The 24,011-nt window shown below is 37.1% G+C and overlaps 1 protein-coding gene across 1 annotated transcript in view; it reads right to left on the bottom strand.

Annotated features, from left to right (window-relative positions):
* Nucleotides 1-18,151, bottom strand: part of runx3 (RUNX family transcription factor 3) — a 37,053-nt gene extending 18,902 nt beyond the window's left edge. The window contains exons 1-3 of the mRNA XM_002936597.5: nt 17,068-18,151; nt 13,918-14,074; nt 9,215-9,319 (exon numbers count right to left, since the gene is read on the bottom strand). Of these exons, the coding sequence (XP_002936643.1) occupies nt 9,215-9,319; nt 13,918-14,074; nt 17,068-17,325 (520 nt within the window). The 5' untranslated portion in view covers nt 17,326-18,151. The remainder of the gene's footprint in view (nt 1-9,214; nt 9,320-13,917; nt 14,075-17,067) is intronic.
* Nucleotides 18,152-24,011: the final 5,860 nt, after the last annotated feature.

Raw genomic sequence — 24,011 nt, 5'->3', positions numbered from 1 at the left:
CTTAGTTGGCATCAATTACAAGGTACTGTTCTATTACTACATAGAAAAAGGAAATCAGTTTTAAAATTTTAAATCATTTGATTAAAATGGAGTCTATGGGAGATGGGCTTTGTGTAATTCGGACCTTTCTAGAGAATGGGTTTCTGGATAACGAATCCCATACCTGTACTATACGATACAAAACTGCTGAGTACATAACTTATAGGAAAAATATATTGACTTTCAAATCAAAACCTATCTGCTATATATTGTATATGCACAGAGAGTTAAAACAGAGAATACAATTACCTCCATGGCCAGTACTTCTTCTGTTTACAAATATGTAGTTCTTTTTTTATAAGACATATGCATTGCTCCTACTAAGTGATTTCCAAAAAGCTTAAGTACAATTCATATCTTTCTGTTGGCCCATGTAGAGTTATTAATCTAAGGGTAATCACTATGGAAAAATTATTTTAGATACAGTGGTCTAATGCATACCATGATCTTTCAGTTTAAAGGGGCAGTTTACATAGGGCTGAACACCACCTTTATCTGAAGCCTATTGTATACTAAGCTGGAAGATGCTTTTCATAATCTGTAGTGATTTGTGGGGCTACATAGTGGGTGGGCAGTTTGCAGTATGGATTGGAGTTGGCAAGGTGGATGGTATTCATCAAGGGGGGGTTCAGCCGGGGGTTCAGTGCATCCCTCCATCTTATTGAAATAGAGAGTTAGAATTGTGTCTTCTCACCTTAATATATAAAATTCATTACACATGGAAGAAGTCTGTAAAAAACACAAATGGAGCTGTCGAAGTTGCAGCCGCCCATGGCTTTAGGTTTTATTAAACGTATAGCTAATATTTCAAAGCCTCAATAGAAACTGAGCTTGCCCAGAGATTCATGAAATCCAGGTGTTAGTAAGTTTCTGTATCTCTCCACCCATAAAGGACTGTGTGTTCTCTGAGAGGAGACGTCTGTATATTTGACTATGAATACTTCACATATTAATGTATTACTTCTTTGGAAGTGGCAGTCTTGGGCCTGGTATGAAAATATTCACTTTACACATACATTCATTGACTGGGGCTTCATCTCAGATAGTTTAAGATTATAATCAAAGATAATTCAATCAAAAATGTAATATAAATTGACTGGCTTTGGAAGGACTTGAAGGTAATGTGCCATAGGAACCTTTAAGAGAAGCTCATCCAAGGATCTAACTGCTTCTCTTCAACAAAATGTAACCCTCTACTTAGAGTGAGTGAGACATTTTGCTGGGGAAAGTTGTTATTTTCCATTCAAGGCAGGATTACAAGTGTGTAGAGTGCTTTGGGGCTTTCATAAAAGAAAAGAGCTATTGCCATCCATGGTAAGGTGCTGCCCGAGGCAAGTTTCTCACTTTGTCTGATGGCAGAAATGCCCCTGGGTTTCACACAAACAGAAACAATTTACTAATAGTAAAGTAATAATAAAACACCACTTATCAAAAGGCTACTTATCAAAATTGGTATTTTCAAATGTTTGTGTTTTTTTCTACTTTGAATGAACACAACATTTTTAAAAATGCGAATGGTAGCTTATTAAATAATTTTTTTAATAAAAAAAATCATAAACATTGAAACATTGAACCGTAATTCATGATATTTGGTGCAAAAAAATCAAACTGTGGAAAATGAATATTAATAAATGACCCCCATAATATCATTTTGTAAGTGTATTTGGAAACCTGATACAGGTATTAGACCTGTTGAACAGAATGCTTGGGACCTGGGGTTTTCCAGATAAAGGGTCTTTCAGTAATTTAGATCGCCATACCTTTCTCGTTTTTTTTTTTGGTTTTTTTCCATGAATATCTGATATTTATTAAAAAGTCAGAACCGAAAAAGTATGCGTGGGAAAAAATAGCGCCAATGCAACTCTTTGTGAATTGTAGCACCGCAACCTCTACTTTTTCGAACTGTCGCACAAAAAAAAGTGTCAAAGATACAAAAACTTCTAAAGGTTTGAAGCAAAGAAGGACCACAAAGTCTACTAAAAAATCATTTAAACCTTAATCAAACCCAATAGAATTGTTTTGCCTTCAGTAAGAATTAATGATATCTTAGTTGGGATCCATTAAAATGTACAGGTATGGGACCTGTTATGCAGAATGCTCGGGACCTGTTTTTTTCCGAATAAAGGGTATTTCTGTAATTTGGATCTCCATAACTTAAGTCTGCTAAAAACTATTTAAATATTGAATAAACCCAACAGGCTTGTTTTGCCCCCAATAAGGATTAATTATATCTTAGTTGGGATCGAGTACAAGGTACAGTTTTATTATTACAGAGAAAAAGGAAATAATTTTTAAAAACTTTAATTATTTTATTAAAATGGAGTCTAAGGGAGATGGCCCTTCCGTAATTTGGAGGCTTGTGGAAAACAGATCCCATATTTGTATCCAGAAAGCTCGGTATTATGGGAAGGCCATCTAATTTATTTAAATTATTTCCTTTTTTTCTGTAATAATAAAAGAGTACCTAAGCTGCATGAATCCATACTGGTGGAAAAACAATCCTATTGGGTTAATTAAATGTTTAAATTTGTTTCTTTGAGTAGGCTAAATATGGTGATTAAAATTACGGAAAGATCCCATACTACATATAAAATACATTTTTTATACTGAGGGGTCCTTCCATAAAAAATGTTTTTAAAAAAAAAAATCATTTTACCATCTGTCTTTATTTTATGCATGTATAATACAGATGTATGTCTCCATAACTGCTATTTATCAAGATGGGAGTGTTGCATACCATTTTAGAGTACCTAAAGGCACCTAAATAGTTCCAAAAACAGTCAGACTGTAGGAGTAGGCTATTACTTATTGCATCAACAGAGCAAATCACTTAACCTGTAAGTGCCAGTAATCCGGTAGGAGAGATTGCTAAGAGGCTGTTGAAGTTTTCTTTTTACAGGGTTAAATTAAATTTTATACCAAAAGAAGGCTTCTATCAGTGAGGGCTGACTCTTCCAGCAGCAAACAAAATAACAAAACACACAATTAGCATTTTAGTTAGCCTTTAAAGGCACTTTGGCATAGGCATTCAGGAGATATTCTTGCTTTAATGATAAGTTTCTTGTTTTTATTTATTGTTTTATATGATCTATAGACATCTAAAGCAACTTGAGTTTCTATGTTGTGGTAACTGTGGGGCATGTGTTAGTTTTTGTCTATAATTATCTGCTAAATGATATCTGGGGGCTTCAAATTTTATTTACACTTCTGAAACATCTAGTTCGTGTTAACTTTCAGTAGCTGCTAAATAAAACGAAAGTCAAGGACAGTCTATCCCAGTGGTTCATATATTAAATATGTTGCCCCCTAGGGAGAACCAATGCAGTGAATACAAGCTGATTAGTCTCAATTCTCCTCTTTGCCTTAAATGTTCAAAATGTTTGTACAGTCATTCTAAGAAACCGCACATATACACACACAGGACAATGTGGGTGCTTTGAACTAAGCTCCTAAAAAGTTTTGTCCTTTTAAATGCGTAAGTGCAGACCGAAGACACTATATCTGGGTAATAGTCAGACTGGAAGTAAAATGTTGTGACGTTCAGGAAAACAAACTCACGTTGCTGCAAATAGATGTATTTCAGAAAAGCAAGGATTCTATGTTAACAAGGTTCTCAGAGTGGTTGACTCCTATGGGAGCTCAATGCAACGGGAGAGGGTCCCAACCTAAAAACCACTACAGTTGAATAAATATTTCATGTACCTTAAATTTAAAGTACAGTGACTGGCACAATTATATCATTTTGAAATATGTGAGTAAACTTACTCAGATAAGTTAGTAAGATAAAATAATAAATAATTTATAAAATAATTTTAAATAAAATAATTTTGCTCTGTAAAGGTACTTAAAACAGACGTGTCCTTCCTCAACCCACAGCTGTCTCTCCATGCCCTTGCTTTATCTTGTAGGTGTAACTCCCTGCCATGATTTTTATTTACCCTGTAGTATGTCTATGAAGATTCTTATTCATCCAGGTCATGATAAACAGTATCCAGTAGAATTTACCCTGCCCTTGCCCCATCCACAGCTGTCCCTTGTTGCTTTAACACCCCGGGCTAGCATCAGTAAGATACATAACTTCTGAAAAGAGCTGGGGCTTGCTGCATATTGGACAGGGTTTGTGTTGATAGGGAAAGTGCTTGGGCATAATAGGGCATTGCTGGGGAAAACCAGGGAAGCCGTCTATTTAAATGACTTTGAACTGGTGAATCATTCTTCTTATTCTACTTCCAGGCATTTAGTCCCTTGCCTCCCCAGGCTTCCTTGAAGGCTAGGCCCTGCCAAATAAGTAGTATGGGGCCTAGACCCTACTAGTTTTGTAGTATATAGCCCCATGATTAATAATGGTCACCCTGTTTGCATCAAACCACAGCTGTACATCTCTGACTTTATCTCATCCTAAGATGCCCATTAACACCCAAGCCTTATTCTGCAGCTGTCCCTTTTTACCACTACCTCACCCTTCACATCCACTGCCTTGCAATAAGGTTTATTTTCTGGTACTCACCTTGAAGCTATTCTTCCTTACCCTTATTTATCTCTAACCTGCAATAATCCCCCTGCTGCTGCTTTAAGGGTCGGACTGGGCTAGCAGGACACTGGGAAAAAAACCTGGTCGGCCCGGCGACCAAGACCTGATCTCTGCCGGTCCTCCTTCTGTTGCCCCCCCTCTCCCGATCGCACAGAGGGAAGTATCAGATATGCACACTTGGGGGAGGGGCAGGGTGTGTGTGCAGCAGGCGGGGGCCACAGGATGGATGGGGGGTGCCCTGGGGTGGCAACCCCAGTGGGCACCGCACCTTGTCCAACCCTGGCTACCTCAGCACCAACTGATCTACTTGCACTTGCCTCAGTACAGAGCAGTTCCTTAATACTGCTGTGTCCTGCAGTTTGTAGTGTCCAACAGAGGAAACTACATAGCTAGTTGGTAGCTGAGGTCAAAACATATTTATCTGCAGTGTATTAATCATGCAAGTTGGACTACTCCTGGCATCACCTACTGGGAATACTAAATACCATGGCCCCAGAAGACATAATACTAGCAAAGCTATTGTATCCAAATGCAATAACATGGCAGTAAAAATAGGATATTCTTACAAATATTAAATACCATTATAAATGGTATGAGATCCTTTATTAGAATACCCATTATCTAGAAAACTTTAAATTACAGGAAGGCCATCACCCATACACTCCATTTTAAGAAAATAATTCAGATTTTTAAAAACAATTTCCTTTTCCTCTGTGATAATGAAACAGTACCTTGTACTTGATAGTAACTAATCTGCATGAATCCATATTGGTGGCAAAACATTCCTACCGGGTTTATTTAATGTTTATTTGATTTTTTTGCAGACTTAAGGTGTGGATAATTCAAAGTACAGCAGGCCCCCTTATCTAGAAATAGAATATAGTAAGAGTATAGTGTGTGTGAATATAAAGAAAAAATAAAAATGTTATTTGTCTCTACACAGTTTTCTGACAGAAATACGATTTTCAGCCCAAGAGACAATCTCTAGCACAGCACCAATTCCAAATAATAAACAGCATTTAAGATTACACAGGAAATTCACATTTTTTCTCTTTTCCTGTTTGCTGAAGTATATCAACACTTAACGCCAAAATGTGAAGAGGTATTTTCATATTTTCCCATCAGTGTAACTCTATGGGTTCAAGTTTTTTTTTTTTTACGAGCTGAATGTTTTTTGTTTCTTTTTTCAAAAAAAGGTGTGTTATGTTTGATTTCCATCTGTAAGTGTTAAAATCTCACCATACAATTCTATATAAAACAGCACATTTTACAGATAATTTTTGGGCAGTTTAATGACCTCAATTTTCTTGCAATTATTATGCTTATGCTTATCACGTATGTGACATTATTATTTTTAGAACCCTTTCAGCATTTTGGGGCAGATAACTGTTACTGGGAAATGCTTGTAATGCGAGTTCTATTCTGGAAAAGCAGCACATTGGGTATCTGCACTAAAATCCTGTATTGCTTGTCACTATATAGAGCATCTAATGAAATGTTTCATATCATTTCACATAGGTTACACTGATGGAGATGGAAAATAATTCCATTATTTTATCCTTTACTCCATAGGTGTTTACCTACAGTTTAGGACTGGGTTGCCAATGGCCCACCAGAAATCCTTACACAATAGGCCCACTCTCCTCGACTCCTCACTCTACTGCTTTACTCTCCTGGGGTTATGTAATACAAGGCATTAAGTCTGCCCAGTAGCAGTAACCCATAGCAAACAATCAGAAGGTAGAATTTACTGGTCACCTGTTTAAAAGCAAACTTCTTATTGGTTGCTATGGGTAAGTGCTCTCAAATTTAGTACCTTTACTTACATAGTCTCTTTTCTTTACACACTATAATCTGTTCTTCCACCCTTTTAGTGACTTTGTTACCATACAGAAATAGGGAACATTAGTTATACTAACTGGGGGTCTGCCCTTTTCATGTAGGAGAGCGTGCAATTGTGCTCTCTGCACTTACAACTGTGTTCTCCCGTTCCAAGGAGGTAAATATGAGGGCAGGGAGTAGGCCAGACCTTAGAAAACATAATATCATTGACATGGATGACAGACATTCCTTTCTGTCCCTATCCATTTAAATTCAATCAATTGTGTTCCTATAATTTTAAAACAGCTGTTTTCGAGAATCACAGAATTTCAACCAAATATTGCAAATTGAATCCTGGGAAGGGAGAGCTATAGAAATATTTGCATTACAATATTAACATGATCAGTGCTAGACCAGGGCACTTGAAGATCAAGAAAAAGCCCAACAAATGTCCCTCTAGTTATATTAGGACTTCCAGCTTCCAGCATACTGACACAGCCAACGGCTTTCAGGAAGTGCTGAGATTTGTAGTTTAATAACAGCTGCAGTTATTTACACCCTGGATGTGTATTTTTTCATGTAGTTTCTGGCCTTCACCCATTTCCCCACTTCTCTAATTCTGGTCTGGAATTTTCATAGTATTGTTTGTATAAAATCATACTTATATATATTGTTTATATAAAATCACACAAACCACTGCCTCTTACCCTTCAAGTTCAACATATCAGTTTTCTTTCTCTGTGACATGCTTCTCTCCTTTAACATCATTGACTTCTGCGTGTTTGCACATCTAGGGGGCAGCTGAAGAAGCGGAGAGGGTGTTTCTGAAGGCAGAGAAAAGGGATGGCGTTGGCAGCTGGAAAGCCGCTACACCCACACACCAGCCAAAGTCCTATACTGAAAATGCAAGGCCCCCATTGATGTCATGTGACTCATCCTATGTCCCATAAACATACACTTATGGGTGCCATAGTAGGTGCACCCTACGACGGCACATGGTATGCCAAGTGTGGTTCCCTATTGTGACTCATCAAACTCTAAAACAACCAAGGCTGTATTTAGGTCTGGTATCACCCTAGGCATGGGACCTAAATGCACCCCCTTGCCGGCAGAAGTGATGTCACTTTTTTGTTTTTTGACCTAAATATAAATACGCCCTTCAAAACAACCCCAGGGGACAAAGTGTAACATTATGTTTGTTACTATAATAAAAGTACTTCAGCAATTCTGTGATAAATGTTTTTGAAAGAGCATTATTTCACTGGTGGGATATAAAACAAAACCCCTAAAAAGTGTCACCAAATACCTAAAAGGCATTTGTAATGGTTAAAAAGCAGGTGACTAATATGTAAGTATTATATATGCCACACTGGGCAAATATAACATCAGATTCTATTAGGGTTGCCACCTCACCCCTTTAAAACCGGCCACATATTAAATCTACATTCTGCATGGCTAGTTAGCAATTCATTTGGATGTATGCTGCATGGCTGCACATAAGTCAGTTCAGCCTGCAGCTGGCATCCAATTGAATTGCTAACTAGCCATGCAGGATGTGGATTCAATATGTGGCCAGTTTTAAAGGGATTGAGGTGGCAACCTTACATTTTGTGTGCCTTTATAATCCCAATATTATTAGGGGTCCTATTTTAATTTAACCTTTCTTTTTTTCTGATGCAATTGATCCTGGACCCAATACTAATAGCATAGCAGACGTTATTGGGGATTTCAGGCATTATCAGGGATGTGCTGTAATATATATTCCTGGTTTCTTACCACACACACAAACAACTACAATGCTCTTGCACAATATTTCCTATGTTGCTTTACCACTGTTGTGCTTGCCTTAGGGTATCTATGAACACTGCAGAGGACCCAGAGTGCTAAATGTTTCAGGTCTCCTAGTTCCTGGGGAACATTATCCATTATAATTCGTTTTCTCAGATGATAAATATACAAATGCAGAACATGACTTTTGGCATGGGAATAAAAAAATATATTTTCCGTTCTTTTAAATGCACGCTTATTTTAAGCACAAACTGACAACGTGAAAACATGTATAACAGGTAAAATAAATCCATCACTGCCCAGTGGATATGTAGTTGGCAGAGATATTTTAACATTTGCATTAGTCTAATAAGGCGATGTAATACAAACAGCTTACAGCATCTTGAGCCAGTGTGCAGTGTATTTAGGGGATCTAATGAATTGATGTTAAAGGGGTTGTTCACCTTTGGGTTAACTTTTAGTATGATGTAGAGAGTGTTATTCTGAAGAACTTTGTAACTGGTCTTCATTTTTTATTACTGGTAGTTTTTTTATTGTTTTACTTTTTGTTCAGCAGCTCCCTAGCTTGGAATTTCAGCAGTTATCTGGTTGTTAGGGTCAAATTTACCTTAGTAACCAGGGAGTGGTTTGAAAAAGTGATTTATATATGAAAAGTAGAGGGGCTGAATAGAATGATAAATAATAAAAATCAGCAATAACAATAAAATTATAGCTTTTCAGAGCAATAGTTTTTGGCTGCCAGGGTTAGTGACCCTCATTTGAAAGCTGGAAAGAGGCAGAAGAAGAAGGCAAATAATTCAAAAACTGTAAAAGATAAAACAATCCTATTGGGTTCAATTAGTGTTTAAATGATTTTTTAATAGGCTTAAGGTATGGAGATTTAAAAAAATGGAACAACCTCTTATCCAGAAAGCTCCAGGTCCCAAGCATTTTGGATAATATATATGTTTATACTATTTGACTCCTGGCTAGAAAACATTTATATTTACCTTAACAGAAATAAAGTTCAGCTATTAGTATTTATTTGCAACTTACTTCTTGGTTCACGTGGTCCATCGACAGTCACTTTGATGGCTCTGTGGTATGTTGCAACTTGTGTGGGACTTGTAAAAACCGTGATTGTCAAAGTGAAACTTTTCCCTGAGAAAAGAGGGGTATTAAATACATGAGACCTTCAGCCATCTATCTTTTATACAGTTACAGTAAGAGTGATGCAGGTTTCTATGGAAGTAACCATAATGAGTTATAATGCAAAAAATAAAAGGATATCAGAATCAAAGATCATTTGTACATCAATATTAAGAGGTCATAGAAAACACATTTTATTAACTAGATTCATGACCACACAAACTGGGGAATGTATAGATACAGGTTGGGTTCTCTGTTAGCAGCATCAACATTTTTTTTTACACTTCCAGTTTATAGTAAGTCACAGTTGATATTAACACCTTCATTCTTGTGTGATATATATCAACCGCATGTTCAAGCCCACCGGCTTCCACAATATCGTTTTAGAAATGGCATGAAAGCTCAGCTAAAACAAAATGCATTTGCATGTAAAATAAAACTAGCAGTGGGCATAACAAAACAGCAAATAAAAGAGCAAACCTGCAAAAATGAACAACATACTCTACATTCAGCTGAGGGTATATTGTCTTAAAATAAGCAAATCTTTCACGTGTGGTGCACAGAGACTTTCACTAAACACCTGCTTTTAACCAGGCGTTAACTAGCACTACACATGTATACACTGCTAAATCCAGAGGTAAGCATGTGGTAAGCTTGAATTTCCAGTTCTTTAGTAAATATGCTACTGCTCAAGAAAAAAGACTAATTGTAATCTGCTTCCCCATAAGTGCTTCTGACTAAAAATTGACCATAGTGTGTGAGAATGTGATAGGGATGTTAGACTGTAAGCTTCTCTGGGGCAAGGAATGATATATAATCTCTGTAAAGGTGCTATAGAAATATAAGGAAATACATTTTTTTTACAATCAACATCCATCATATACACAAATACATTAGAAGTCAATATGATCTATGAAAAAGGACTCATCCTTCAACCATCACGGAAGTCTAGGGTGGCTTGTAATATCTAGTAGTTACATTATACTCTATGTTAGGGTTTCTCATACTGAGAGTTTGGCCTCCAAGGAATGAACAAGGCAGCTCTGTCCTGAAGAGCATTTAGGGTGACATTTAGAGCCTTTTGCTGTTTTGGGTAACTTCAAAACTACTGAAGGGTTATCACCATATTACAATAACATTGTAATAAGATGCCTGGAAACCTCTGACTTATATTATCTGAAATTCTCTACAAACTGCATGATATTACTTATTATCATAAGAGGCTCTAATTGTTTGCACTGACAGTGATCAGCAAGTCTACATAAGCCACGCAGGTTTTAACTATTATTTTCAGTTTAACCCTGAAGCAAATTCAAACTGCAGCACAAAGGCCTAGACAGTCCTAGGCACACTGTACTCTATCAAATGTGCTAGTGGATTCATCCTCCGTTGATGTGGTCATAAGATAATTTGAAATTATTTGGGTTTATGAAATAATAAGTCGATACTGAACCTGCCTCCCGGAGTTTATAATAACAACAATACACAACAAAATAAGTTCAAAGAGCAGACTTGGAATTACACAGCATTCCGACTCGGAAATTTGTTTTGGAAGCATGAAAAAAAAGCTGAACCGGATAATTAAGTGCAGAAATAAAAGCCTAATTCATAAAAGGAGACATTTTCCATTTGCTAGCGCGTGCTCCCTAAAATGCAGCACTCAAAAAAGAACGAGAGAAAGAAGCTGTGCATCTTTCACAAAGCTAAAGGGACAGAACACAATAAAAATGTAAACTATTTGACTTTTATAAACCATAACAAGTAAACATTAATTATCTACAGGAAAGATAGCCCTGGTTCTAATTAATGCAGGAGCAGAAATAAATATAAGCACATGAATGGGCCAACTGTTTCAGATGAACGCAGCATTCAAAAAGAGACTGCAGTAAATGAATCAGTTCCTAGCTCCAGTGGTTTAATCGGCATTTACCACTGTGAAGAAATGGGGTCTAAGGATTGTATAGTACTGAATAAAATGGAAGAAATGTACACACTCATAATTACTTAATTATGCCTGTGACAAGCACCTATCTGTTCCCCCTGACCTTCAGTTCCCCAGCACTGTCCGTCCTTGTCCCCACCAAATTTATATCAAATGCATCCCATGAAGTAATGGAGTTGGTGGACATGGTAATAAGTTAATCATATTTCCTGCTCAGCTCTGTGTGTCTAGATCATTCTGAACTGACCCAGCCCCTCACATCAAAATATTCCCATTATTTCCTGCAGCAGCTACCATTGCTAGGTAAGCATTCCAAGAAAACACTAAACTGTTCGAGATGAGTAGCTGGAGCAGCTGATCCACAAGCTGGGGACCGGTTCACCTTGAGGAAACCATAACAGTCAAAGAAATGTCTGAACTTTATGACTGAATGCTTATTTATGTGGATCATTTAATAACATTGGGCAAAATTTATGCCCGAACGACAATCAATGACAACTCTTCTGCAACATACTTTGTTCTGGCAGCTGCAAGTAAAATAATAAAAGCAAACACTTGATTGGCTGGGTTGTAGACCATGTGTATATTTCCCCAATGTTAATAAATGAGTCCAATGACTGTGATGAATATGTTTTCATAATAAAAATAATATTATAAGTTAGGCGGAGCCAACCAAATATTACAGTTCAAAAGGGGGACTGAACCCAAAAAGTATAGCTTGCAGAGTCCTCAGGCTTTTGAGGGAATTTGTGGTGGAAACAATGACACCTAGTGGAAGGTTGGGGAGAACATCCAAACACTTTTACGCCTTGCTTCTAATGACTGTCATCTGGCATTAGTATATGACCCTCATAGCAACTTATACTTAGGTGCATGTTATTGATACATAATTCAGTCCTGGTAAACTGCCAAGGCTGATCCTTGGACACTGTCCAAAATGCACCGTCACTTTAAACAGTGCAAGATTCTGTAAAACCCTAAATAAGTTATTCTTAAATGGTTTATGGTGTAGGGACACATGCACAATACAGCATCTTTCTGTCATGTAAATACAGGTATGGCACCTGTTATCCAGAATGCTTGGGTCCTGGGGTTTTCTGAATTGGGATGTTTCCACAATTTGGATATTCATCAAGGATCTAGTAAATGGTACTGTGTACACATCATAGAGAATAAAAATCATTTTTAAAAACTGTTGTAACTAAATCGTTTGGCCCTAGGGCTCGAAATCACCCATCTTAGGTGGACATATTTGGAGAAAGATCCACTTGTTCCCAACGAATGGATATTAACATGTATGGCCACCTTAACGTACAACATCCTACTTAGTTCAATAATCTTAAGAAGAGGCAGATTTTATGGAAAGAGCTATGCCCCAAACCTCTGTTTCGTATAGCAGCATGGACAGCAAAACAAAACACGAGGGTGAAATATTTTGCCGACTAGCTGCATTGGTAAGATTAACAGGGTGCCATAATGCAGCCATAGGCTTGACCTGGTATGTTTGATACCAGAGCAAAACTTGTATACCACAGAAATGAAAAATAAATAACCTGCAATTAATGTTCACATTTCTTAAAAGAATGACCCACAGTTTAAATTTGAATAATACACAGTAATATCTCATAATGTGTACTGGACGTGGGTAGTGGCAGGCAGAGAGGGATTCTTTAGGGGAATTCTATAATGAACTGTCTGAGTCTGAAGACATACCACAGCTCTCTGAGCAGTATTAATCCTACAAGCAGATCTCACAACACTGTGTGTCGCTCTTTAGGTGCAACGCACAAAACACAGTAAAACATTAAGCGTGCATACAGTTAGTGATCCATTTGTCCAATAAATTCAGTAGTGTGCATTAATGACTATTACAGCCCTCACACTCTTCCTAAGCAGAAGGTAATTCACAAATGCAAAGAACTACTTCCTTTAAATGCTAGAAAACAACACATGTATATGTATTCCTTTCATCAAGGTATATATATATATATATATATATTCAGGGGTGTTTCTCAGCTGCCCTGAGGAAGCCTTCCCGAAGTTGCCTCCCTTACCTCCCCCTGTGCTTTTTGCCCCTCTGGTAACATCCAGGGTTCTACCGACTGAGGCAAAATTCTCACCTTGCCTCATGGTAGCAGTATCCCTGTATTCCCTGTATGTATTATATGTTAGGGGAATCTATGGTTACCTGGATTGCAAGCTGTTGGGGTCAGGGTCTTTCTTCATAAACACTCTAATTCCTGGCACTGTCAGCTGCGACTTATCAGCCACTTAATTTTTTTATTTTTATTTGTACCTGTCACTGAAACTTACTCCTTTGTTTGTAATGTACCATAAGATTTTTTTATTAGTGGGTAAATATATGTTTTAAATACCAGAGACCAGAAAGGAGGTTGTAGTCCTGTAGCGCTTACAACAATCTCTCTCTCTATATATATCTCTGTTATCTGGATGGAGGCAAAAATATCCTATTGGGTTATTAATTAATGTTAACATGATTTTTAGGAGACTTAATAAATCAAGATCCAAATTATGGAAAGAACTGTTTTCTAGAAAACCCCAGGTTCCAAGCATTTTAGCTAGCAGGTCCCATACCTGTATATATATTAGCAAAGAATGAATGGTTACGAATGCTTATTTGCTGTATGCAAAATCAGATTCTACTAACCTCTCCCACTTCTGCCAACAAATCTAAGGTCATTAAATCTGGCTACTTGGTTCTTCATGACAGCAGAGGCATTCCTCAGCTCTGCCGAATAATTCTCGTCATTTCCAGCCATGACAGTGACTACGGTGCCGTCGGGAACATCCCCCAGAGCAACAACCTGCAGGCAGAATAAACACAAAGGCAATTCAGCAAAACAGGTTTTATATATAAAAATAAAGGTGGCAATATCTAACCATTTTTGGACCATATAAAACAGAAATCCTAACCTGAAAACCAATTAGGGAGTGTTAAAGAAACTGTCAAGTGTTAAAGTATTATACTTTTGTATACTAAATGTATGAATCAAAAATAAGGCAGATTGATAGAATGCCTGTATCTAGCTATCTGCAGAAACTATAGTGGCTGAGGTAGTGCAACTGATAAAAGTAATAATAATCAGTACAATATTCATCCGGGGAAAGCTGGTCTGACTGCTGTTTTGGAATTAGGAAAGTGTTTGCTCATTCTGGGGCAAATACTTCAGATCTTTTTTTTCCCTTTATTACATACCTATAGGAATTATATGAGGAAAGGGTATAACATGATAGCCATGTGTCTTCATTCAACTTTAGCTGCAATGTTTTGTATATTGTGTAACATTGCCCACTCATCAACTCCCTTTGGCAATCCTATTTAGTGTTATTTATGGCAGCCAATTTATTTTTATTTGCCTGCTCTCTCTTTGGGGCATATTTATCAAAAGGCAAATAGTCAAAATTAGCCAAAATAATAATATATGTGCTGCCTATGTATATTTGCTAAAGGAAGACTAGTGGCTTTTGACAGCAGGGAAATATTAGAGACAAGCATAGATAACAGAAAATGTTCCATTTTTTTGTTGGCACTCTTATATTTTACTGGGAAAGAGAATAAGTGGTTATACAGATTAGACAAATTACAAATTCCTAATTTCCGTTTAGCTGATTTGGAGCCCAGTGTAGCAACTTTTTTATCCATTTGCCTTTTTTTCTAATCCACCTCCAGTGTCTCCTACTGTATTTGCCTTAAGAATTTTATTTTTTTCCAGATAAGCAATCGTTCACATTGTTTGCATTAAAAATTAAATTGCATAATGTTTGCTTACTTAAAACCTATTAAAAAGCCTAAGTAAAAATATTTGTAGACTAACTGAAATGAAAATGTTTAACCAAAAGTATGTATTGGCTGTTTGTGTGTATTTGTCCAATTTATAATTACTTTATAATATATGTTTAGTGAATTATCATTGCCATTGCTTGTCCAGTTTTAAATGAATGTTTAAGAAATGAATTAATAGGTTTCACTATAATATGCCAGAAGCAAGCGTTAAAATAAAATGAATGTGCACTTCCTTTCTGCTTTAACATTTAGCATCATATATGGCTTTTATTAACACGGTTTTTGTATTATGGCAGAATATATATTTATTTATTTGTTTCAATTATTATTTTAAGTTATTAAACAAGACAAAGCATTTCCTACTTTTATTTTAAAAATATTTAATATACTTGTTTAAAACTGATTACCGATGTTCTCTTTAAATATCAATAGTTAAAAAAAAAAATTATATATATATATATATATATATATATGAAATGGCTAAAGATTTTAAAGTAATGCTGTTAATAAAATGAAGTAAGGCAATTGCAATTCAATACTTTTCTGTAAATAAAAAAATATCTAATTGTGATTATTAAAACGATATTCCCTGATTGAATGAGTTTTGGGTTATTTTTCTAGAGATTTCCCCTAATATTTTTATGCTTGATATTATTCCTGATAATGTAATATCTGAGCAAGCTGACACGTCTTTTCAGATATTCTTTAAAGTGAATTTAACCATTTTTAATATAAATCTAAAGTCATCATCACTTTATTTTAACAATATTTTCTCTCTGAATTCCCACTATCAGTCACCACATCTCTCACAACCACAAATATAGCTTCCATTATAACAACATCTTTTACAGTATATGATATTTTAATGGTGCCCAGTTTTAGATATTAAATGAAAAAAAGCTGTAAATAAGCTTGCATTTATATTATTTCCTTTATTTTTTGCTAAATTGCTGCTAATAATGGCATTATTTATTTGATAATGTTTTGAATGTGCCCTAACATTTGACAGGACAGTATCATGCTATGAAATAGTGGTATAAAGTTAGTAGAACTGAAATGCCACTGAGCTGGGGATTTTTTTTGTTGAAATGTTATCACATATGATAAATCTTTAGAAAGGGAAGAAGGAGTGACCTTGAGGTTGTCACTGGTCTCTGAAGTGTGGTGTATCAGTTATACACTTTTAGCCAAAGCCTGTAAGCAATTCCCAGGTTTCTGGGACAAACGCTGTGTATAATAATATTTTAATATATATTATCAGTCTACATGTATGGCTGCCCATCTGTCTGTCTATCTATCCATCCATCTATCATCTATCTATTATATCTATCTATCTATCTATCTATCTATCATCTATCTATCTATCTATCTATCTATCTATCTGTCTATCTAATCTTTCATTCTAAAATCCCCTAATTCTGGATAACAGATTCCATACCTGTATAAGAAATAGTACGTCTATCATTTAGCAGTGACTGGCGTGTCTAATCTAACTGTATCAGTCAGCAAAAAATAGTATCTGCTTTCTGAATCTATCTGCAAAGCTTTAATTCATATTCACTACCTGCAAAGATTTAATTCATAGGCCAGGTTGTATTTTAAGATTACCGAGGTGTCTGCCTTTTTAAGTGGAAGTCAGTTAATATGCAAGAGGGGTCATTTGCCCTTTAATCTGGACGCGCTGCTGCGCGCATATAGAAGGAATACAGGTACATTATGTTATTTAAAGTAGGTTTATTTGGTATAGTCCCTGAAAACTTGATTTGGGCAGCCTTGCCTAGGGACGGTATTACTTGTAACGGGATCTACCCTGCAGGGTGCAAAATTGCGCAGAGACAGATTGGGAGGTTGGCGCAATGCTTGTCTCGTATAAACCTGCCTGGCAAAGCTTGCCTTTACTTTATCCAATATCTTTTACTCATCCGAGTGAATCTGAATGTAGGGATAATCTAACCGAAACAGGGTGAGCATGGAAGTTCACTCCAGCCCCACACATGAGAGCTGCGCACTTACCTTGAAGGCGACCGGCAGAGTCTTGTTGCAGCGCCAATGGGAAGGCAGAACCGAGCACAAGAAGTTCGGACTGTCCGTCCGGACCAACTCTCCTGCGTGATCCGCCAAAACATCCACCACAGTCCGGATCTCTGCCCGCGTCCTGCCCGGCCCAGACGAATTGATAGCCCCGTTGTTCTCGCCCATCTTTCCGCAGGGGAAGGAGGTGGATGGAGGAGTGAAGCGCCTACTGGTGCTGGGGTCTACGGGAATGAGCATTACAACAGCAGGGTGTTAGTAATGGAAGTCCCTGGGTGTAGATGACAGTTGCAGTTGGGCAGTACTGTAGGCAAGTTCCTTGTGCCCCTGGAGCTCTCTGCCCGGCAGGGTGTTTGCTCGCAATAGGCAGTGGGTTCTGTTCGCACGCTCGCCTATTTATTATCACTGATCTCTAAAGTCCTGTGAGATCAGAAGCTCAGGAAGTGACTGTCTGTTCTGCAACTGCTGCTGGGTGCTGGTGAGAATGGAGGGGGGGCATGGGAAGCCAACAACAAAATTTCACTGCACTCTGTTCTCGTCTCAGCTGCCTCAGCACCAACAGACCCACACAGACACTGGAGGTGGGAGACGCCAGGTTAGAGGCGGGCAAGTGCAGAGGTGGCAGGGTGAGGGGGTGCGGGGCAGCGCAAGGGCACAGAGGTGAGTGAGTCCCACTAATTCTCTCTCACACAACTTTACAGCCACATAACACAAATGTTGTACTGATTGTGTGACAAAAAAGCTGTTCCTATAGGGAGATAAAAGTCCGAAGTTAGCAAAGTGCGCCTGACTGGTGCGCCTGACTGGCTTGCTGAAATTTGGGGGTTATCAGTCACAGCGAGTCCCGGCTCTTTCTGCAGAGGCTGTAAGTGTCCAGTCCGCAAAAGCTGCCAGGGCAATGGCGCTCTCTCCCGCTAATCACAGTTGTACCATTGGAGTGTGACAAAGGCTGGTGTAAACAGTCCAGAGCGATTTTCCACTTCTGTTTGCAAGAAGCGCGGCAGCTTCCAACTCTAATGAATTGGCAAGAAAAGTGCAAGAGGCCAGCTGTGCTGCGCACTATTTACACCAGAGCTGTCACACGGGGTGGGAGGGGAACGTCTGTAAATGACTGACAAGGAGCCGTGCCAATGACAGGTCGTTCTCCTTTCCTCCTGTCGCAGTAATGCTGAAGGGAGGGGTGAATGTGACGGGGCGCGGAGAGGGCTCCGGTGGGATGGGGAGTAAGAGACACACTGAGAGGTAGAGACAGGAGGGTTGGTAGGAATTGTGGAGGGGGGAACCTTCAAACTAGAGCTATTTCTGACTGATCAGGAAATGAATAAACCCAATTATGACCCTTTTCATATGTTGGTTTTCTTGAATAGCATTGATTGCTTGTGGTGTGACTCAGGATAATGAGCATACATTATAAGGGAGTCACCCCACCACCGCCGCTCCTAGATATAAGTTTGTGTAAGTGATAGTCTTTACGGAGTAAAGTGACCCAAACCACAGGGATCAGAGAGATTTGGGACCTGCTGGACTATTGTGCTTTGTAACTTAGATATATATAATATACATTTGGTAAGAGAACATACGATTTCATTGACCTTGTCTTCATATTTTTTGTTAAACAAATGTTCTCTTGTTCGTAGACAATAATAATAAAAATATGAAAAATTCTCTACACAATATGTTCTTCTGAATGTATAGAATTACATTTTATAAATTTTCTTTTCCTATACATGTTTTTTCTCACTTGAAACATTTTGCTTATCAAATTGCCTTATCTATGCTTTGTAACAATAGCAAATGCAGGTATGACATAATTATCATTATTCTGAACAATATATACTAGAAGAAGCCTGATTCTAACTCTGTTAGTATATGTCATACAAAAACGCAATTAACTAACTAATATTAATTACCCTTAAACTGCTATGTTTTAATAATCTGCTATACAATTTCACTGACCTTTTTTCCTTATTTTCCGTTAAACAAACATTCGTCTGTTCTTAGAGAATAATGCAAATAATAATATGAATAATTATCTAAACAATTGTAGAGAATGTTATTTTATATGTTTGGTTAAGGTCTCTATGCCTGTAGTGGGCTTTTCCTTAACATGCTGTTTTTCTCATTTGTAACCATTTGCTTATTAAATTGCCTTATCTATGTGCTTTGTAACTGTACCAAATTCAGATATGACATTGTTATCATTATTATTTGGAATAATATGTACTAATCTTAGTACACAAAGTCCTACAATAAGAAAATTAATTAGTTTACCTTAAAAACGTTCTTGTGGATTGAGCAGGCTAACAGGTAAAGTAACTGCAAGTGATTGATCAGCTAAAAATAATATTAATAATCTGTATAATAATAATAATAATAATAATCCTTCAGTTGTTAACAGATATACTATCATGAGCCTGCTTTTATTGTAACAGCGAGGATGCAGCCTATTCATTCGAATCCAATAATACATTCCTAACAGTTTATATTTTCATTCATTTGCCTGTTCAAACAGAGCATGGGTTTTATACAGAACTGCACATCTACATATAGATTTTACAAACAATATTTTTACCATAGATCCTCTAAATATTGTGACATCAAGGTGTTCAGATTGTAATTCTAGGCAGATAAGGTGCAATATTTGTAATTTGGATTAGAATATATGTTTGTTTACCTGGGACATTCCAAGCTTCTATAAAGTAATATTTATAGTATAATATACATGTTATGATTGTTTACATGGGACATTCCAAGCTTCTATAAAGTAATATTTATAATATAATATACGTTATGTTTTAATAATCCACAATATGATTTAATTGACCTTGTTTTTTTATTTTCCATTACACAACATGTTCTTCTTTTCGTAGATAATAATAAAAATAAAAATAATATTATCATATATAATTCCTTCTACGATATGTTCTTCTGAATGTAACAACTGTATAATTGTAGCAGGCTTTTTATAAACATGCTTTTTTCTCTCACTTGTAACCATTTGCTTATCGAATTGCCTTATGGAAAGAGTATGTCCTTCTATGTGAAAAACATCAAGCAAGTTATTTCCCAACACAGAAAAAAAACAGGACTCTGCCAGCACAACTAAATAAGAGACAAAACAACATACAATACAGTTCTTGGGGTTTTCCTGATTTCTGTTTATTTATGGTAAAAAACTATGAATCCTAGTTATTTGCAATTCTAGAAATTCTTTGTTCTTATCACATTTAATCACATTTTACTCCACAGGAAACAATCCCTTATCTATATACACTGGCACAGGAGACACATGGCACAAAAATTCCACTGATTGGCACAGTCACTGATGATATACTGTGGTAATGTTATACACATAATGACTAATTTACCATAGTATATACAACGTGTGTATACACACTGACTGGCTTACAGTCCTACCAAGATACATATCTCAGCGACTCTTGTACAGTCTCATATGCACTGATATCTATATTCACATATAAACTGATACACGCAGAGCAGACTGAAGAATGTACAATCACATACACAGTAACAGTAATAGCAATGCATGACTGATGCACAGATAGCTCTCACAGACAGTTCTACATCTTCTGTGCCACTCTACAAATAAACTATATTCAGTGTTGCAGACTTAAACTGCTTGCTGCCTCACAGTATTAATTGGAAAGCAAGGTTTTCCATGAAAAGGCTTCTTTTGTGCTTTTGTAGGGATGCCCTTGGAAGTTATCCCATCCCACCCTGGCCACCCCACACAATCTGGGGCTAGCTATACCATAACAATGATAGGGCAACTGGGGAAGGCAGATCATTTTTAAATTGATTTCTCTGCAGTACAGTGTATGAAGAGTAGGGAGCACACCCCTATGTGTGTATGCAGTAAATGCACAGTTAAAAGTTAGTGGTCTCTATGTCAGCACTTCATTAAGGAAAATAGGCTGGCTGCTGCATCAGGGGCATAATTACACATTACAAGTTGCCGTTGGTGTGGGGGCTCTGCTACCTCATAGGGATCAATGAGCTCAAATAATTAGACTGTAAACAAAAGAATTCAAAATATAACGCTTCAGCCAAGGAAGTCACAGAACCATCCCAAATGCAGGGGTTCAAGGTAAGGGGATAAGGGAGGGAGGTTGGTGCGAAAGAAGGAGAACAAAATCTGTATCTGGCATGCAAGTTGTACCAGTGATGGTTGGCTAGAGGGTAGTCACAACAATGTGTCAGTTGAAGTTCTGTCTCCTAGCCTAAATTTCCAGTAGTGCCCATTTTAACCCACCAACTATTTGCTGTGTGGTTGGCTCTGCATTAGAAACATGTAAGCTTGCTTTGACAGCTGTACTATTACATGTCATCAAGATACTTACAGTAATGGATATTTATTTTTATGCATTCACTTCTTGGCTAGCATTTATGTCATTTCTTGTATGTGCAGAAACATGGGCAAAAATCCTTATTGATTTGTCTGCTATCCACAAGCTATAAGGCAGATACCATAAGATTACCACTGCATGGGCATATAAGCATATAGATGCCTATTTATAAAAAGTTTATCGAAGTCTGACCTTTATCATTGCTTTATTATTATCCCCCCCATAAATCAGATATGTGTATGATAGATTCACTAACTAAAACTGAAGGCTGCACCAAGCATTTAGCACCATAAAACCAAACCCCACCTCTGGGAAAATCATACCAAATACATAGCAGACTATAGCAGTTACAAAAGAATAAAGTGATGCATACTGTGACAGTACAGATCAGCATTACCAGCACTGCTAGACTTTACCACTAGTTGTCACTGCAGCCACACACTCAACCTAAAGAGTCTGTAGTAAGAATAGGTATGATCTGTAAGAATACCTGTAAACTGAAGCCTCATGGAATGGAACTGGCTGAGCTCAATCAGACAAGACTTGGGGATCAGTGTTCGTGCTTCACTAAAAGCTTATAACTTGCAGGAGAAGAACAAAGTGATTGGTTATAATTTTGGTGCGATTTCACATAAATTGAGAATGCTTACAAAAATGCAGGGATTGGGACCAACAAAATCTATGTGATGTCACATTTTAAATACTGCATATACTTTGTTCTAGAGAGAAAAATACAGAATAAAACAATAAATGAGATGCTATCTAGAACAGTGCTGCAATTTTATAAGTATGCCTTTTTTAAAGGGGGTATACAGAGGTGTGTGACAAATGCCAGGGGGGCTACTGTAAGATGTCATAGACAATCACAATTTATTGAGTCTGTGGCCTTTGTGTACTTGCAGTACCCACAGTTCTCTAAATAGCATATTATTATAATGACATGTTTATGTCCCAAAAAGTGCACGATAGAGAAATTACTAAAGTTTAGCAGCATGTGCAGGTGTTACCAGGTGCTTTTATTCTATGCAGGTGGTACCAGCTGCTTTTCAGTGTATAATTTCCCTGATCCTAATATGACTCTCTTCTTGTGATGAAGCAGAGAGTAAGTCTGGGTTTGTAAATTGAGTTAGGTGATGCCTTTCATTGGTGAATGATAGAAATAATTAGTCAACTAGGAAACAAATACAGTGGAACATTTTAAGTTTTTAGGGGATCAGAAAAAAATGGTGCAAAATCTGGGAAAATGTAAAATCAGGGAAGTTTATTATGTGTTATACATAAGTGGGACCACAAAACAATGGTGTAAAATGCAGGAAAACTTAAATTCAGGTTTCACTGTAGGTCACCTTAGTCTCCCAATGCTGCACCATGCAAATGTTCCACCCACACCTAGTGAACAAGTTGCTTAGTCCTAAAGAACAGAATCAAGCAAAGGGTTTATGGCACCTAAGTCAAGGGTGGCAATCTGCCTCAGTTCCCCCACTGCCCCCCCTCCCCTGCTTTAATTTGTTTTGGGTTTTTTTGCCACGCCATTACTTACTATCTGCTAGACACAGATCATCTTACACAGTAAGCAGGTGAACTTAAAATGCCAACAATAAAAAATCTACAAAATGTCTAAAAAAAAATCTGATAAAAATACAAAAGACAAAGTCTATAACCTGGGTCTATCTCGAAATGGTGGACCAAATATGTTACAAAACATAAATTCCATAAACTAATGTTTCCTTGTCTGTAATTTGGATCACCATACCTCAAAGGCTTGATTTATAAACCCTTGAGCATATGGGTTTGTGCAATTACTTTTCAAAAGTACAAGTGGGGTTCCTGAACTCACTTGCAAATTCTACATTTGATTTCTTTGGCTTGCTGCTGAACTTGATTTTTTTTAAAAAAAATAAAAAATGAAAAGCTTAAGGTTAACTTTTTAGTTTTTTTAGAAACAATAATTATATCTTAGCTGGGATCAAGTACAATGTACTGTTTTATTATTACAGAGAAAAAGAAAACCTTTTTTTAAAAATAAGAATTATTTGCTTAAAATGTACTCTATGGGAGATGGCCTTCCTGGCCTACCAGAAGTTATTGATCTGGTGACTAAAAGTTTACAGTAGCCCAGCATTGTCCACAGGCATTTTAGTTTTAATATTTTCATAGTGCAACTTTGAAAGATCTCTATATTTATTTTATGGCTGCAGTAACTGTACATACCTTGCATTAAATAATCCTACTGCCTGCAGTATACTACAATAGGAGAATTCTGAGAAGAGGCTAGTGAAGTTAAGGAAAAATAGGAGCAAGACACATTTTCATTTTTAAACTCTGCTTTGCTATTGAATTTAGAAAAGTTATACTTACCCTTTAAAAAAGAAGGGATGAACCAGTTGTACAAGTGAATAAACATTTTGCATATACCTGTGTTCTTTTTGCAGAATTGTGATTGGAACTTGTATAAATCTTGCTCAGCTTTATGTGTTACCCTGGAGCTGTCTCCATATAGGTTTCAGTGTAGGTCTGTGGCTCTGGGAATCTGTGTGAATCTGTATGTCACTGTGTGTA

The sequence above is a fragment of the Xenopus tropicalis genome, chromosome 2 (assembly GCF_000004195.4).
Source record: "Xenopus tropicalis strain Nigerian chromosome 2, UCB_Xtro_10.0, whole genome shotgun sequence".
NCBI classification, from domain to species: domain Eukaryota; kingdom Metazoa; phylum Chordata; class Amphibia; order Anura; family Pipidae; genus Xenopus; species Xenopus tropicalis.
Note: the sequence above shows the minus strand (reverse complement) of the source record. Positions and strands in the feature narration are given on the sequence as shown.